At 31.9% G+C, this 18753-nt stretch overlaps 1 protein-coding gene across 2 annotated transcripts; it reads right to left on the reverse strand.

The window, feature by feature from the left end:
* Positions 1 to 1874: 1874 nt before the first annotated feature.
* Positions 1875 to 18743, reverse strand: LOC148616251 (uncharacterized). Of its 2 annotated transcripts, none has more exons than XM_088583112.1 (5): positions 18627 to 18743; positions 13403 to 13527; positions 11406 to 11595; positions 10152 to 10976; positions 1875 to 8849 (listed from the first exon to the last, which is right to left on the reverse strand). In XM_088583112.1, the coding sequence occupies exons 2-5, from the start codon at positions 13500 to 13502 to the stop codon at positions 6389 to 6391; spliced, it is 3576 nt and encodes a 1191-aa protein (XP_088439238.1). In that variant the 5' UTR covers positions 13503 to 13527; positions 18627 to 18743; the 3' UTR covers positions 1875 to 6388. The 2 variants fall into 2 exon arrangements, with proteins under 2 accessions (XP_088439238.1, XP_088439239.1); XM_088583113.1 differs by lacking the exon at positions 18627 to 18743 and adding an exon at positions 14584 to 14738.
* Between the last annotated feature and the right edge of the window lie 10 nt (positions 18744 to 18753).

An 18753-nucleotide genomic window follows, 5' to 3' on the forward strand; every position in this document is an offset into this window, starting at 1 on the left:
TGGCATTTAATAGTGTATCAATATACACTACATACATACATCATACAATCATAATATATAACATTTTGCTAGAATGTAAAATTTAATCAAATTCATATAAGAGGTAGGAGGGTGGAATTTGGAAGATTATTCACCAAAGAATATGTTTGATATTATTTTTTTTTAAAATATAAATATCAATATTATTAATTTTGCCAGTTTTGATGAAAACTATCTGACTTTGCTTATAAAAAGAAGAAAAAAAAAGATGATTTATTAAATACAGTTTCATGGTGAGGGACTCGTGTATAAAAAAAAGTTTATTTTTTTGGCTTATTTTTTTAATAAATGCAAAAAAATATTGATTTGAATTTTTTTAAGAAATAAAAATTAAACATGGCAAATTCTATGATGAGTTTTGCCTAACCAATGAATCTGTCACTTTGTTGTATATATATGGCTATCCATAGTTTTCCTTTCCCCTTTTTTGACTCCCGTGGACTTGGTTTTTTATTAGCAACTCAACAAATATTTCTAGAAAAGCAGAGAACGCTTAACCTACCGGTGCACCTGGTCCATACTTCCAGTTTTTAGTGGATTGTTACTTTGTATGTATTATTTTGGTTATTTTATGTTCTTTGTTGTGTGTGTCTGTTTTCTTGTCTTTGTCCTTGGATTACATTCTTTTGATTTCTACTAGAATCTTGGTTCCCTTGATTACTCCTTAAAAAACTATATAACAAACTGGGTTGTATAGCTTATTGTCAGTTTTACAACAGCTAACAGGCAACAAACATTGTTACGACTTCTGTCGTTAATTGTGGCTTTATGTCTAATGGGTGGTCAAATTTTGATTCGTAACTTATCGTTAGACTGAAATTGTGAAATTTTTTCCTGTAACATTCTGTCCGTTTACCAAATTTTGATTGTGACTTAGGCACTGACCATTTTAATACTAAAGGGGACATGAGATTATTTTGAAAAAAATAATTATTCCAAATTTAAGCAATTTTTTTCTACTTGGCCATGGGCAGAAAAAAAATTATGATTCAATGTTTCCCCAATTACTTAATACTGAAGTTGATAAGGGACATAGCAAAATTTAATTTAATTTGTTATAACAAACTTGTTATTACAAATTAGTAAATTGTTTTTATTATAGTGGATAAAATGTTACAACAAGTTAGTATATAACCGTGCAATTTCATTCTTAATTCATTACATGTATAACAAATTAGTAAATTGTTATAAAAAGTTAGTAAATTGTTTAAAGAAATTGGTACAAATTAAATAAAATTGTGCAATGTCCCGATTCAGCTTCCATGACTTAACGATGTAGATTTTCCAAAAAAATGTAATAACTTTCATTTCCTCTTTCGATTACCTGGCTTTTTATGAGCAACTCAGCGGGTGTTTCTAGAAAAGCAGAGGACACTTACCCTACTGGTGCACCTGGTCCATGCTCCCAGTTTTTAGTGGAGTCTGAGTTGCTCATTTGCTTTTGTTACTTTGTATGTATGATTTTAGTTACTTTATGTTCTTTGTTGTGTATGTCTGTTTTCCATATCTGGTCTTTGTCCCTGTATTACATTCTTTTGATTACCATTATAACCTTGGTTCCCTTAATTACTCTTTGGATGCTGCTGGAAAAATTTTTAACCTTACGGTGACCACTCCAGATTGAACCAGATCAAAATGAAGCATAAAACTTGTAAATTTATCAATTTAATGATTTAATGATAAAATTATTTTATAAAATAAGTTTGAGTGGACTGGGATTAATCAGATTTTAGGATAGAAGTCACTTCTTACTATGTAGCTATTTTAGCCAATTTTCTAAAAATTTCTCTGTAGAAACTGGGCAACTTTGCTGAGTAATAGTAAAAAATACTGCATTATGATGATTGATTGATTTTCCTTTATTTCCCCCATGTTTACACAACATGACAAAATAAAAAAGCTATGTGGAACACAGCATGATACCACCACAATGGTTGAACCCTGAACAGTTGGGACAATTCTACATGAATTTAAAAAAAAAACTATATTTACACTTTTTGGCTCTTGTTCTAAAATGGTAGAAGCCACAAACACAGGAGCTGTTACCTTCCTTTAGGGGCAAAGGAAATTTGCAAATTTACCTGAGATGAGGGCTGCACAATAAGAATGTTGACATCTGCTCAAAGAGATTTTTAGTTTTGCTTGAAAAAACACTTTTGGGTGTGTATTAAAACAAAGACCAGGTTTGGTCATAGGCTGCACTTCAGATGCATTAATGATTTTAGCAGTAAATATATATAATGAATTATAAACCTCAACTGATGAAGGAGCTCACAATGGTATACATGTATTAATGAAGACTGATTTGTATATAAAAGATAACATGTTAGCTTTCCTTTCCTGCTTCCCTTTATTTGTATGCCTTTCTATATAAAGTTCTTGTATAATGTTAACTGTATGCATGTTTTTCATACTATATCAATTTTTTCATGATATATTTTAACTATTGTCCCTTTCATCTCATTTTTCTTTATACACTCAGTTCATGCAATGAGTTTACTATAAATTACAATACATGTTTTTCAACTTGAAAACTGTTCTATGGCAGAATTTTAGGACAGACAAATTGACTTAATGATCCTACACAAACCTGAAATTATGGTCCACCTACAATCAAAGTGAGTAGGGTTGTTTTTGAAAGCAAGTGATACATTTTTTTTGTTATTTTTTTAATAAGTAAAAGCTCCCACAGAGACCATCTTTCTAAAACTACAACACAATATAACATTTAGTAAATCAGACTTATTAAAAAGAACTTGAATCAACATAACAAAATTAATATCAACAAATAAAGCCTTCTTAATAGATCTAACAATGTAATTTTAATTACTTGAATATACTAACAACAATAACTATTAAAATGTTAAGGAAAATCCACATAGACACTGATATTACATTTAAAGGATACTGGTAGTTCAAGTTTAAAGTAAATCAGGAACATTGAATTATTTGAAGAAAACTAGTATGGACAGAAAAAGGGAGTATCATGACAAAAATAAGAAAGTTTTGTAATGTCATGAGAAATTTACAAAAACAAATGCACCAAAAACATCAGGACTAGTGTCTCATCTATGAAAGTTTGGATAATCTAGCTATCTTAACACCCAAAATATAGAAAGAAAATGGTTGTTCCCAAAGTCAAATTAGTTACTATATTTTATAAATATTACAAACATAATGGATTTCATCAGTAATAAATGAGATCAAGGGCAAGCAACTACTATAATAGGCACAAATTAGATAATATGGCAAACTGTTAATAGTATAAATTCAACAGTTAAAACAACAAACAAACAAACAAACAAACAAAGGGAATGCACCATGCTGCAAAAATATTTAGCACATTAAAAAACATGTGAAAATGTGATTTTCATGTTACCAGTAATTACAATACACAAAAAAAAAGATGATTTATGCAAATGTTTTATGTACCCTCAAACACAAACCAATTTTCTTGATTTGAATAACAATATGAAGTTCAAGTGAAAAACATGTTAAATACTTTCCCTATATATGTATATGTAAAAGTCTATCAGGTGTAATACATTGAATAACGCAAAAAATGTTTGCTTTTTTTTTAAAGTGTCCATACATCATACTTTGAGATATTAAATAAGATCTTATGCCAGTGAATAATGAAGATCTGGATTATCTCCCATAATTATAAGGAATTCTGTTTTTTTCCTGAGTAGAGCACATCCAGGGAAAGATCTTGAGTTTTGCACATGAATGGAAGATATCACAGACTGTGCAAGAATACTAGAACCTATATTTTTTTTTGTTTTTATCATTACAAAAGCAGAAAAAAAACAATGATACAACAGTATTTTTTCAAACATAAGTACAGTCAGTTAAGATTTTTAAGTGTACAAGACCCTGTCTTAACTGGAAATGTAACAAAAACAAAAGAAACCATGATCTTACCATTTACTTTGACATATAAGGAATGACTGTTATAATTTTTTCTGTCTATCTGAAAAACCTCAATCACTTTAGTGAGATTATTTCAGATAGACAGAAGAAATATAACAGTTGTTCCTTTCAATTTCAATTTAGTATAAAAAAATAAATCATTAAATCATCAAAAAAGGTTGACGATGTCACAGTCACATTATAAAATTTGGTCTATAAGATGACAGGCAAGAGTTTTTATCCAATCAGAAAGTATGGTACCCTGAAATTTAATTATAACATTTATCATTTACCAAAAATGTACATTGAATGTTTTAAAAATAAACTGGATTATAACAATGAATAAATCCATAAAATACTAATGGTTCACAAATGCAAATTGTAGTATAATTTGTATCAGTCACATTAAAATATCAGTTTATTTAAAATACAAGACTGATAGGGACAGAGCATTATGTAGTGATGTCCTATGTAAGGGTATGAAAAATGAATAGCTCAAAAATCTTTCAGAAAAGATACAATTCAGAAATGACCGTTTGACAAATTAACTCAGATGCAGAGTGGGTGTTTTGCATTTTCAAAAGGGAAAACAAAGAAGCAAACAAGGGTATAAAATTACACATAATTAATAAAATATCTTGCAGGGTACAGCCTGATTTTGTCCCTTTTTGACACTTCTTTCTAAATAAATGGAACCCTGTAGTACAACTTCATAGAGATCCATACACTTTCACACAAGTTATTGACCACAACATCAGGAAAATGCTTGTTTCTGGCTTCTTTTTAGTCCTTGATTCCTAAAGCAATTCAAGTCATAAACTCACCACAATCAACCCCAGCTTTCCTTATGTGGTTGGGCACCTACCTTGCAGTTCAATTTCAGATAAGTCAATGTGCTTTTCATTGAGTTGCTTAGTTAAATTTCATGAAATGCTTATATCTGGCCCTTTTTAGCCTCTAATTCCAGAAAGGGGACCATAACCTCCAAAACCAATACCAAACTTTTATGATTTGGAATCTTGTAAAATCACATCAAGATTCATGACTACGGATAATGACAGCAGCACAACATTATGGTGGTTTTTGGTGATATAATGATAGTTGCTAAAATCAAGGCCATGTTTAAATGTATATCCCTTCAGACTGAAGTTCTGATAGAGACATCACACATACCAACATGGTGGTGCATCAAGTATCACATCAAGTAAATGAAATTTGTTTTGAGAAGTCTCTTTCATTTTTAACTGAAGATGTGAAGTGTAATTCTTACTATGTTTATTAGGATGAGGTCCAATATAAATAGCTCCATCCCTTAAAGGTGAAGCCTAAAATCATTTTAGCAAATATTCTAAACTAAAATATGTTTTAACATTTAAACTCGAGAAAAAAGAACACAATGTAAAATCAGTAATACAGTAATTACAAAACCGGGCTTTAACAAAAAATATTTGATCTTGCATTGCTAATGAATGAAAAAAAAATTACAATTTGAGTATTTTTTTTGGTTTTGCACCATTGTTAAAGAATATCAAAATTAATTTATAAAACATGTCATGCTAAATTGCTTTTTATTAATATAGAGGTCCCAAGATACACATTTCATATGAGACTCACACAAATCTGGACAAAAGTTTGGCAATTTTTCTAATATTTATCTGTCTTCATTATTCCCTAGTTTTGACAAAAAAGAACGCTGTTAATATTAAAGTGATAGCTTTGGCATATCACTAAAAGTGAGATAAAATATGACTTCTTTAAATGCTGACAATAAAAGGATTAAGTATGTTTAAAATCTTGACTATACAATATGGCACAATCAACTAAAATGACAATATGGCACAATAATTATACAAAACATTTACAATCTTGAATAAAACTATGTAAGGCATGCATTTACTATAAAAATAAAATATAGCACTCATTAAAATATAACATTAATTGTATAAAATTAACAAATGGTAAAAGTTAATCATTGCGTCAGATTGGAAGTATAAGAATTCTTTATACACTATGCCAAAACTTAAAAGTAGACTTCTAAGAACTATATGCACTTTTAGGAATTTTCATAACATGTTGTGGTATTTCAATTTTAACTTTTCCAGTAAAATAAATAGTTTTTTTAATGAAAAAAAATCCAATTAGAATTGTTACAATCTTTATAAACATTCTGACTACATGTATGCTCTTACCAAAATCACTATATTTGTTTTCAGAGATAAATTTACAACATCACAAGTAAAATAACATTCAATATCACATAGTTGTCATGGCACTACAAAATTAATTGCACAAAAAAAAAGATTTTGAATATCTTACACAAAAAGCATTATCAATAAAACCAAAGATATAATCCAAAACATTTGTTCTTACAAAAACATTGCTCATTACCAAAACATTTGTTCTTATAAAAACATTTGTTGTACCTTTATCATAACATTCAGCGCTGTGTTTCCAAGGTTTTTGGTCTGTAAACAGGAGCGTTAGACTTGGGCAAAGGCTTGTTACCTAATATTATATCTGCAGCTTTCTCAGCAAGCATTATAGTTGGTCCATTCAAATTCCCACTTACCATCATAGGCATAATCGAGGCATCAACAACACGTAGATTTTCTACACCCAGGACTCTAGTTTCTGGATCAACAACCGTCATTGGATTAGATGGTGACCCCATTGTACAAGTACATGATGGATGATATGCACTGTCACCCATTGCTCTATTGTATGCATCTATTTCTGCATCTGATTGGGCTTGTGCACCTGGTCTAAGCTCTGGTCCAATATATGGCTTAAATGCATTCTGTTGGAATAACTCTCTAGATAATTTAACACAATTTCTCATGTCTATAATGTCTTCAGGAGTGGTTAAATAGTTAGCTACAAGCTTTGGATGTGCTCTAGGATCTTTGCTCTTCAACTTAACATATCCTCTACTGGTTGGTCTCATCACACCAACATGAACTTGACAGGCTTCACGGTCACCCATTTGTCTGCCATGATCATTGACTGTGGAAGGAAGGAAATGGAACTGGATGTCCGGCCACTCCACCCCAGGTCGACTCCTAATGAATCCCCCTGCCTCTAAGTGTGCCGTAGCACCATCACCAGTAAATGTGGTAAACCACTGAAGTCCAATCCTAATCATATTGTGTGGAAATTTCCATTGTGCTTTGTAAAGTGACAAGGGTTGTGTAAGTTCATATTGAACATACACCTCTAAATGATCCTGCAGATTCTCACCAACACCAGGCAAATGCTGGACCACTGGAATATCAAGTATCCTCAGTTCATCTGCATTTCCTATACCAGACAACATGAGAAGCTGAGGTGAATTTATAGCACCACCACTCAAAATCACTTCTTTATTTGCCATTGCTTTCTTGACAATACCTCCCTGTTCATACTCAACACCTATGGCTTTGTTCTTATCAAAAAGAATCCTGTTGGTAAAGGCTTTGACTTCTGTTGACAGGTTTGACCGTTTCAAGGCTGGGCGAAGGTATGCTGATGCAGCACTCCATCTTTTGCCTTTATGAATTGTCATATCCATCCAACCAACACCTTCTTGTTGATAGCCATTCATATCATTGGTAAATGGATACCCAGCCTGCATACCAGAATCAATAAATGCTTTGAACAAAGGATTTTTAGACTTCCCTCTGGAAACATTGAGTGGTCCACTCCCACCACGGTAATCATCTTCTCCTAGTTCGTGACATTGGGCTTTCCGAAAATAGGGCAAGCAATCAGCATAAGACCATGATGCAGCACCCAACTTTTCCCATTCATCATAGTCTAAAGCATTGCCTCTTATATATACCATGGCATTCAATGATGATGATCCTCCCCACACACGACCTCGAGGCCAGTACATGACCCTGTTATTCATACCAGGTTCAGGTTCTGTATGGTAGTACCAATTGTACTTGTCATCACACAAATTGTACATAAGTGCAGCAGGCATGTGTATCTTCCATGTGTAGTCTTTTGGACCAGCTTCTAGAACAAGTACTTTGTTGTCACCACTAGATGATAGACGATTGGCTAACACACAACCAGCTGACCCTGCACCAACAATAACATAGTCATAAGCACTGGAAATGTCAGAACTTGTACTGTAATGTCTGTGAAAAGAATATGAAAAGGATCTTTTGATTGTTGAAAATGGAGTACCAGGCATGGCCATTGATGAAGCATCTTGAGGTCTAGAAAAGCTAGCAGAAGGTTGGGAATTCGAAGTAATTGATGTTATTGATGGAGGTATTGATGACATTCTGGAAACTTCCTTATCAAACACATGATCAAGTACATCATCAACTGAATTGACCACAACATCAGCATGGTTTTGTAGTTCGTCTTTAGAAGCAACGCCAGTCAAAACACCTATACGCTTGGTGTTAACATTGATGAAATCTGCAGTGGCATCTCCAACAAGTACAGTTTCTGATGGTTTGATATTTAACTCATCACATATGAATTCAATATTATGACGACCATGTTTTGTAGCATAGGGATCATCATCACAGATCAATAAGTCAATATACTTAATCACATCAAGGTTCTGAAATTCTTTTATTATATTCTCACGTTTATCTGATGCTGACACAGCCACCTTCATTCCAGCATTTTTTAATGTTTTGAAGAACATTTTAATGTCTTTGTTCAATGTCTTACTGTCTTCATACCACACATTTTCACATTCTTTCAGAACCTGGTTAGTAAGAATCAATGCCTCTTGATAAGGAATTCCTTCCTTCCTCAATATATCAATCATAGATTTTTTTTTATCATCCCATGTGCCTTCAGATAGTATACCTTCTGATACCTTCTTAGTCAGCTCACAATAACCCAAAGCCTCAGCTATTGATGAACCAATTTTTAAACCTGTCTTCTCTTCCATTCTGAAAGGAAAGGTAGACAAGATTTTTATTAATATTTATTTCCAATATTTCTGTTTGCTAGTAATATTTAAACCTTTTTCAGCAGCAATCAGGACAAAATAATTAATAATCAATATATCATAAGAACTAGCTCCATTTTTTTCTTCATTTTTTTTTACTATTCCCATTGTATTATAAATTGTGGATAAAAAGCCAAAAGTTATTTTCACCTCCATAATATAAAAAAATATGATTAATTTCTTATATATAAATTATATCTAGAAAAAGTAACAAAAATGTCAAATTACAGACACTGAATAAAGGCACTTCAAGTTTAGGTCGACATTTCAAGCTTATTAATAGGAAATTTGTTGAAAAATGTCTTTATCTTACCATTGTTATTTTGGATTGCAATTGGTTAAAAGTGCAGAGTCTGACATTAAAGACTGTTCTATTACCAAAGACAGGCAATTAGAAATTAGATAACAATACCCTGAAGGACAAACAAATTTTATGTATTTTTCAACATGCATTAATCTAAGGCCAAGAAAAAATGCATCTGTTAGAAGTTATCCTAGTTACCAAGCACATTTTATTGGTATTTTTGTTGATGAAATGGTGCTAAACCATCATATTTTAATTGAACACTATTCAGTCATATGTTTATATTCAATGATTAAAAAAACAAGATGATTTTACCTAACCACCTCCCCCATTTTACCTACGTAACTACCCCATTTTATCTATGTGCCTCCCCCATTTCAACTACCTACCAACCCCATTTTTTCAGCCAATGTTATCTTAAACAGATATATTTTGTTTCTTTGCTGAAGGACAAGTTAGCTCTCAATTTTGGCAATTTGAATTTTCAGCAAATGCCCAATCGGATCAGGTTCACAAAATGTTAACCTCCAACCCAAAGGGGTTTCAACTACTAGAGTTGATATAGTTATATTTCTTTAATTTAAAAAAAGGTATCACAATTTCAGAATATTAAAAAGGAAAAAATGATACCTGATCCATGTTTATGTGACTGTAATACTATTCCATTCTATGGTTATTACAAAAAAAAGCACTTTTTATAAGAAAATATTAGGTTTAGAAGACATGAGTTTTCCTGATCTGGATGCAACCTATCAATATCATGCCACAAGTCCATACCAAATAACATAGAAATATTCAAAGAAGAAGTTGTGACAATAATTTTACTGGTACAAATGTAGTAGAACTCCAAAGAAGGAAACCACTTTCAAGGGTGAACATAATTAAAGGCTTTAAATAATATTCTTCTATCTAAAATGAATTACATGTGCTAGTGATTACCTTTTACAAACATCCTTTGCCCATTTTGATGTCTTTGTATGTAGACATATCAAGGTTCCATGGAAGTCAAATATGACAAGTGAATATCTAGCCTTGGGTTCATCTGCTTGTTTTCTTACAATCTTTTCATCCAGATGATGCGGTTCAACCAGTATCCTTTCATCAGAACTATAGACATAGCAGTTTTTCCAGTCATCATATGGCAACACAAGTGGCAATAGATGCTCTATGTGGTTGATCACATGATCTGCACCTGGTAGTAAGTCATGTGTATCACCTACGCCACTAAGGACGCCAACTGTTAAACCAAGATTAGCTGACTTTGACATCAATATGTCAGCTTTTGTATCTCCAACCATTGCAGTTTTATCTAGATCAACACCAAGTTCTTTACATATCTTCAATGCATTATAGGGAGCTGGTTTAGCTTCAGTGTGGGGGTCATCACCACAAATTAATATATCTATGTAGTCTTTCAGACCAAGTTCAGCTAGACCTGTAACAGTGCCTTCTCGGTTATCAGCAGTACATACAGCAATCTTGATGCCATTTTTCTTCAAGATTTCAAACAGTGTTTTTAAATCGCCTACAGATTTAAGATGCTTTGGGTTTTTGTTTTCACCCTCTTCCCAATTTTCATTTAAGATTTCTCTGGCTTTTTCTTCTTCAATCCCTTCTTTGACAAGTATCTTTGTCAACTCATCTTTTATAATTGAGGTTGTAGCTTCTGCTAATAACCCAGGTTGAATAGTTTCTGTCTCAGAACAAAATCCCAAGGTCGAAAAAATCTTATCTTCTATCTTTAAACCAGTTGCTTTCTCTAACCTTAAAAAAGTCAGATTTATATAAATACACACCATATTACAACATTTTAGGTTATTTAAAAATCAGCCATCATTCAATGCCATTTAACTTTATTTAATATTACCAGTACATTCATTTAGAATTTTCACCTTAATACTACCATGCATAGTCTTATATATTCATAAAGTTTACTGATCAATGAAAATCACATCTCTTTTTCTTTTTCTTTTTCTTTTACAGCTCTATGGTAAGAAAACAATTTGATATACTTATTTATGATAGGTGCCCAAGCAATTAATATCTTCTTTAAAAAATTCAAAACTAGGTAAACTCTTAAGACAATACATTATTTCATATTGTATATACCTGCATCAAAATATCACCCATGGAATGTGGAAAAAGTCTCCTTAAACAAATAAATAGTAATAACACAGCACTATGCATACTTACTTTGAAGCCAATTTCTTGGACCATGGTGCCCACATTGAATGAAAGCAAATCAATGTTCCATCTTTATCGAAAATTACCAATTGGACTTTGTTGTTATGTGGACGTGTGACATTTTTTATTGTCTTGGCTCTACTCTTCTGCTCTGTACCACTACTGGATGTCCTACATAGCAACAGATTGTGAATCTGGTCTGTAAAATATAAAAAAAAGTAAGGTTGTACATCTTCAACCTTATGAAGAATATAATTTTGACCTGGTAATACAGATTTTATGAACTTGAAGCTATGCCCAATGTAGATAATCTATCCCATGCAGGTACTTGGACAGTATGTGTATGATCTAGAACCTATATGATCAGGGTCAACAAAGTGGATCTAACCAGTATCCAGACCAAAGGACTGAGAGCGCCATTAGCACATCCAAACTTATTCTGGCACTTTTAAATTTGTTATGTATGCACTACTGTTCAGTCAAGACAATAAGAATTGATGCTATCATTTCCCATGAGTTACTTCTGAATGAGAGTCTGTGATATTTTGTTGCCCAACCCATGTTAAAATTAATATTAAAAGTCTAACATACTATAGATCCCCCCCAAAAAAAAATTATGCAAAATGGCAGATTTAAGGCATGTAATGGGGTTCCATGTTTCAAACATATGTTTTCTCCAACTTCTGCAATATAATGATTTCATAAAGAAACATATGTAAACGCCTTATTAAGAGCTTGGCTGTGCCCAGCATGATACAGCTTCAGTATTTTGAACTCTGTTGTGGACAAATAACCAGGAGTTCATTATTGACACAACAACTGGTTTGGACACAATATTGCAAAAAACCTGAAATTCAACTAAGGCTAAAAGAATTTCTGTCATAAGGTACTTCAATCCCTATAACTTGAAAACTGTGGGAGATATTTGAATTCTTGTTGAAAAATGCAAGCAGGAATTTTTTCCGAGAAATCTACTTGAAAGAAAATGTTTACAAAATCAGACCAAAAATAAACAAGTTGTTTCATAGAGCACAGCTAGATACAAATGCAGAGGTCGATCCATAATGGAAAATCAGAAATTCATAACAAATGAAGAGAGACCTAAAATCAACAGTAATGAACTATTTTTTTTAAGTTTCAAGAAAATGGGTGCAACATCTACTAACTTATAATCTGAGAACCATGAATTTTCCCCTTCTTTATGAACAAAGTCCCATAAATAGACAATTCATCAAAGTTTCATTGACACTGTTCGAAGGATTTGAAAATATAAATCATCCTATTTTATGTATGAATAACGTCCCATAACTCAAAAATGGAACCCAGTATACTATAATACATCCAGTCTAGTTAGTTGGACATTTAAGAATAGAGGATAAAATGGGACATTAAGTAATGCCAAGTGATGGCAATAGCTTGATTTTTGGACACATGGCCTAATTTTGTACCTCTTTTACTCCAAAACAATTAGAATTTCAAAAGGAACACACTAACATCTGAATTCATTAAAAGCAGATGCCAGATCAGCAGTAACAGTAAAATTTTAAAAAGATTGGACAAGTTTTACTCAAGTTATCATAAATGAACTCAAGTTTACAGACACTAACTACGATAGACAACGGCAACGATTGGCTGATACCTTTATACAACTGGAGAAGTTTTTTATGTTGAACTTCCCATATTGTAGAAATATGATTGTCAACTGTTTGCTTCTCTAAATTATTGAATGTTATTTATAGCACAATGAAAACAAACAAGAACCAACCATTATCTCTGTCAATGACAGCTGTTATGTTCTTTAATACAAATGTAGCCGTAACATATAAAATATAAATATCTAAACTAAATTTAAACCTGTTATATGCAATAAAAATCAACCAATCAGCTTTATACAAGTCCTTCCCACAAGAATCAGCTTAAAATGGAAATACCAGGGTACTAAATACAGAAAAGTTTATTCACTATGACAAAGTTTGTATAAAAAGTTACTTTCATATTCTCCCAACCTTGATGTTTCCTTGTGTTATAATTCCTGTTGAAAAGGTGAGACCAGCATCTCTCAAGCTGTTTACTACTACAAAATCTTCTGATGGTGGCCTGAGCCATTGTGTAGTCTATCCAGTGGTGTACTCTTGAAAAAGAAACAGAAAAGTCTTTGATTATCAATACGTTGTATCAACAAGATATAAATATATTTTTGAGAAACCAAATTTCGTTTTTGTGGTTATACTGGGATCACAAGCATATTTTTTCACATGAGATAAAAGAGTTAAATCCCTTATCAGACAATACCAGATTGCTATTGCACTTATTCTCCTCTCAAATCATAACTGTGTTTATCACCAGAAATATTTATACTAACGTAAGGTATACGTGTATTTGTGAATATCTGCCACATAGTATACAAAATATAGGAAATTTTTGCTTTGTCAGCAAGTAGTGAAATCTATCACTACCAGAAGGACTGACAATTCATGTGAAGTTCTCAATGTAAGGGATGGAGGCTGTAGATATTACATAAGTTATAAAATGTCACTGAAAAGTTTATATCTGGGAGATTAGATAAAAACTCTATTCAGGTATATCTCTTTTGATCATCAGTGTGGGATGAAAGGGGGTCAAAATTGTTTTTCCTTCAGAAAAACATTTAAAATAAGAATTGCAATCAAAGAACTTGTTTACTGTGTCAACTAATATTGAATGAGTAAGTTACACTTAATCTCAAAACAACATTCAAATAATAAATAGTTGTTAGCAAATTGTTAGTAAAGTACTTGATAGAAACAAGATAACTTGCTTCGTCGATTGTCCAAAGCATTCATTCCTTTGTGAGTTATGATGCCCTTATATGGAAATTACAACTGTGATCTATGAATGAATTACATGTAGTTTACTTATATGAAAGTCAGATACGAATGAAGAGAACCCAGAATTCCATTTATCAGAAAGCAAATTAATTCGCAATCCTCAATGGAAATGAAATCTTGTTGGACTGACAGATAAGTCCAACAAAATCACAGCTGGTCTGTTACAGTCCCCAAATTATCACATCAAATGTCTGGTGCTGCTTTGGAACTGGATTGTGATCTGGTGTAAGATTGTTCCTATCCAATGGTTGTATTCCTTTTGTCTAGGAAATGTTAACTAATAAATGTTGTTGACAGTATTTTCTCTATTTGCCAATCACCTTGGAAATACTTCAGTGCGGTAGACTTATCAAATCTCCAGTGAAAAAAAATTGATTTTGTATTCACTGCCCTGGTTACAGTTATTTTTTAACTGGCGTGGTTGTATAAGACATAATATTATCCAGACGTAATCTTTTCCTGTGGATATCGTTTCACATTATCTCAAGTTATAAAACAAATAGAGGTATTCCTGATTGTAATCAGGATATTATTTTATACTATTGAATATTATCCAGAACATGGTTCACATATGATGAACATAATTCATACTCCAAATAAAAACCCATGTTTCAGTTCTTTATGGAAGTAACATCCAAAAGGAAATGAGTTAAAATATTAAATAAAGGAGTCTTTATGAGTACTTTGAATGAATTTGGTTGGATTGCTCATGAGTTATTGTCACTAAATGAAAAAAAAATATCCTGTCAATTTGGTTTGAAAAATAAACATGGATAAATGAGTTTAACAATAAGATAAGTGTAATGATTATCCATGATAAAACTTAATTATTTCACGACATTTAAAAATTGGCATGCAATTATTTACTTTTTTAAAAATATAAATATACACATAAAATAATTAAAAGCTTAATTTTGAACTCTTTGATTTATTTTTAAATTCACCATTCTGATTACAAAGGACTTTACAAAAAACACACACCAAATTCCTGATGTATCTTGTAGCAGTACGCCAGTTTGCAAAATATTCAGGTTTGATGTCAGTTTACATGGAACACCTAAATGAATGAACACACAACTCTCCCACATACTGTGTAACTGACCTACAAACTACTAGTTGGCATTTCCCAGTTTCTAAATTTTCAAGTAAAATATTTATCTACTTTCAGGTTGAAACTGTCTGTCAAATCATTCCAACTTAAGCCACAATCATTGAAATAAATCATGTTCTGAGATACATGTCCCTAATGTCCCCCTTAACTAGCTACATTCCTCAGTTGATAACTTTTACTGCTAAAATTCTACAATTTATTTTATAGACACCTATATATGTTATTCAAAGCACTTAGTTTCTTGAGCACCTCATTTGAGACACTCATACATTGAAATAAATGCCAGTCTTAGAATATAGTTTCAACAATTATGTCTGGTGCATAAAATACTAGCCATGCACTTTTAAGGTCAAGGAGCACCTGTTTCTTTATTTTCTTTGAATATGGCCAAAATAGCCAAATAGAATGATTATTACAATAAACAATATCACCAGACCACAGACTGACACAATTCCTGAGAAATGAATTATCGAAATTCCTGTGCCATCGTCTAAGCAAAGTTTTATTTGTCTTCTCCCTGCTTTTGATGTCATGAGGCAGTAATTGTAATAAAAATACATGATCCAGGGAGTGATACATCAAGATAGTTTTGAAGGTTACACTACACTTTTGTAAAGAACTTTACCAAAAAATCAGAGTCAAATAATATCAAAGAACTCCTTCCTTTATATGTTTCTTAATCAGATCCATGTCTACCCCCTTTTCGTAAATATTTGGATCCACCAGGGTATGCATGAAATATCTAAAGACAGCTCTTCCAATTTTTGATACTCAGCATTCCTTTCTATGATCAATGACTATTTACAGTCTCGCAAGGTTTTTATTTCTAGCTTAACATCAAATATTTTTTTATGTATCTAGAAATAAATAGGCAACTTGAATATATCCACAATAAACGACTGGTTTATTCAGGTAAGTGCATAGAAATAAACAGGTAGCGATAAGAGTTTAGACGTCAAGTATTTTTAACTTGATATCATAATTAATCAGCATATTTAGCTTGCAGTAAAAGTTTGAGTTTATCAACAGAGAATTTAATTTGATCTATTAAAAATACCTATAAAATAGACCTTACTATCTGCATTTGAACCTAAATGAGGTATGCCAATAGGAATATTTTACTGTGGTAGTGTAAGATAATTGCAGATGCCATCAGGCTTTACAAATTTACAAATTCCGGCGACTGCTATATCAATTCTGATCTTCAATTTAAATTGATAAAAATGACCTGGATACTAATTAATAAATAAAACACAGAGGCTTCATTCCTTGCACTGCATATGGTAGAACCTCTCCATGATGGATTTGGCTCCTCTTTCGATATTTTTGGCTTTGAGTACTTCTTGTATATAACTAACATTTTGATTATGATCTTCCTGTATATTTGATTTTAATGCTGCTGATGAGAGGTTACATCTTGAAACGTGATTACAGCATATCGAAATTATATATAATAAATAATATATAAATAACAATATATAAAACTGGTATTTTTTTGTATACTGGAAAACATGTCACACAAAAAAATATACAAATCAAGAACACAATGGAAATATTATTAACAAAATAATGCACGAAGGCAGATTTCAAGCATCAGGGCCATATTGTTTACTTATATGGAACATATTTTGGTCATGTGATTGTTGTTGTTTGGGAAGCTTTGCAAATAGCAGACAATAAATCAATATCGATTTATTGGTTCCATTTGTTTTTACTATTTTTCTAAAAGGGATTAAATAGTATGGCATACAGAGGTTTTGGAATAGTTGGAAATAATTTCTATATTGAGCTTAAACCTTAAAAATTACCTGGAATGCCTGCAATTTACCCTTTGGTTCCTATATAAAGATAGGTCACAGCAGATAACTTTATGACAATTTGTGGAAATAAAGCTATATTGAGACAGTTAAACAAGCAAATCTAACATTTTTTTCCTGTAAAAAGTATATGTTTTTCAAACCTTTAATTATGGAGATATATATTCTTTTCTACTTTGTTATGAAAATCTGCAGCCATGTAGAAAAAAATTAGTTTTCATAACAAATTTAGGGTGCCTTCCCAAAATTAATTGTCAAAAAACAGGTTTTCTAAAATATCAGGCACTTAAAAACTGCCAGAAAAAGTAAGTTGGCATGGTATTATTGTAAAAAAAAATCAGATCAAAAGTGTACTTTTTTCTGCTCATTTGTTTATGATTTTAATTCTGAAAGTTAATGCGAAATTTTGCAGTTTTGAAAAACAGCAAGTTGGTGCAGGAAAGAGAATCCATCTATTAATGTATGATTGCTCTACTACCCAAAATCAATATTTCCACCAAGTTTCACCTTTTATTTTTAAGTTTTACAAAATTAGACAGAGCATCTAAATCCCATTTGTATAGTGCAACCTTTGTTATCATTTTAATGAAACAAGCAGGTTTCAGTGTCAGCAACCTCTAAAACAAGCATGCGCAATTAGTTCTGTATAAAAAGGGATATTAATAACCAGAACTAGTTGTACATCAGAAATATTAAAGCAGTATAACCCTAAAAGAAACCATTTCAGAAACACAGATGTTTAACCATGACAAGATGGAATTTAATAGCTAGGAAAATATTTAACTATAATAATATATCAAAAGATTAAATTTGAGACAATTTTTTTTTCTGGTGGAAAGCATTTTACACAGGATAGTCCACAGGATGTTTGCATTTGTACCAATACCTCCAACACTCCAATTACTCTGAAGTGTGTTTCTATGCAATAAAACCATGCATTATTTGCTCTGCAATTAATGACCTTTTATGAACATTCAGAGTCTGACAGACATGAACTTCATTTTATTAAGTCCATGCATTAAAACTACAAACACAAGCTCTTTAGAGCCGCATGTTGAATAGTCCGAATTTCCTCTGACCCTGCAACCCCCCAAACCCGACATATCAATATCCAAATAAAAAAGAGGAGGGTTGCAGGAACAGAGGGAATTCGGACTACATGTTGAACAAGTCTTTGTTTCAGTTGAACATAACATACAGACTAACAATTTTATTTATCATATTGAAGTAGGATGTGTAGTAGGATGACAAGATGTATGAACAATAAAACTATTATTCCAGCATCATGTTGTAACTGCAGGGACAAGAACAATTTAGCATGATGATGAAAGTGTACATCTGAGACTGAAAGTGAAAGTTGACTGACTGATCATAATCTAAAAACGTTTCTCCCTTAATATCTGTGAGTAATGCACAGAGAGTCAAAAATACCTACATTTTTTTAATTGGCGTTTTTCAAATTCGTTAGAGCCATTTTAAAATGTCCTTGACACTAAATTGCAACTAGAGCTACACATGGCATGCACCTAGTAGTTTTCCATGATCACATGTGAGACACGTGA

This window comes from Perna viridis, chromosome 5 (genome assembly GCF_037379345.1).
Source record: "Perna viridis isolate PV_CMFRI_1.1 ecotype Kerala chromosome 5, ASM3737934v1, whole genome shotgun sequence".
Lineage (NCBI taxonomy): Eukaryota > Metazoa > Mollusca > Bivalvia > Mytilida > Mytilidae > Perna > Perna viridis.

What these genes read in the sequence shown, in the direction of transcription:
- LOC148616251 (XM_088583112.1), bottom strand. Translation starts at nt 13,502, where the DNA reads ATGGCTCAGGCCACCATCAGAAGATTTTGTAGTAGTAAACAGCTTGAG. An exon ending in TAACACAAGGAAACATCAAG is followed by an intron (nt 11,596 to 13,402) that starts GTTGGGAGAATA and finishes TATATTTTACAG; the next exon opens with ACCAGATTCACAATCTGTTG. An exon ending in GCAAAGGATGTTTGTAAAAG is followed by an intron (nt 8,850 to 10,151) that starts GTAATCACTAGC and finishes CTTTCCTTTCAG; the next exon opens with AATGGAAGAGAAGACAGGTT.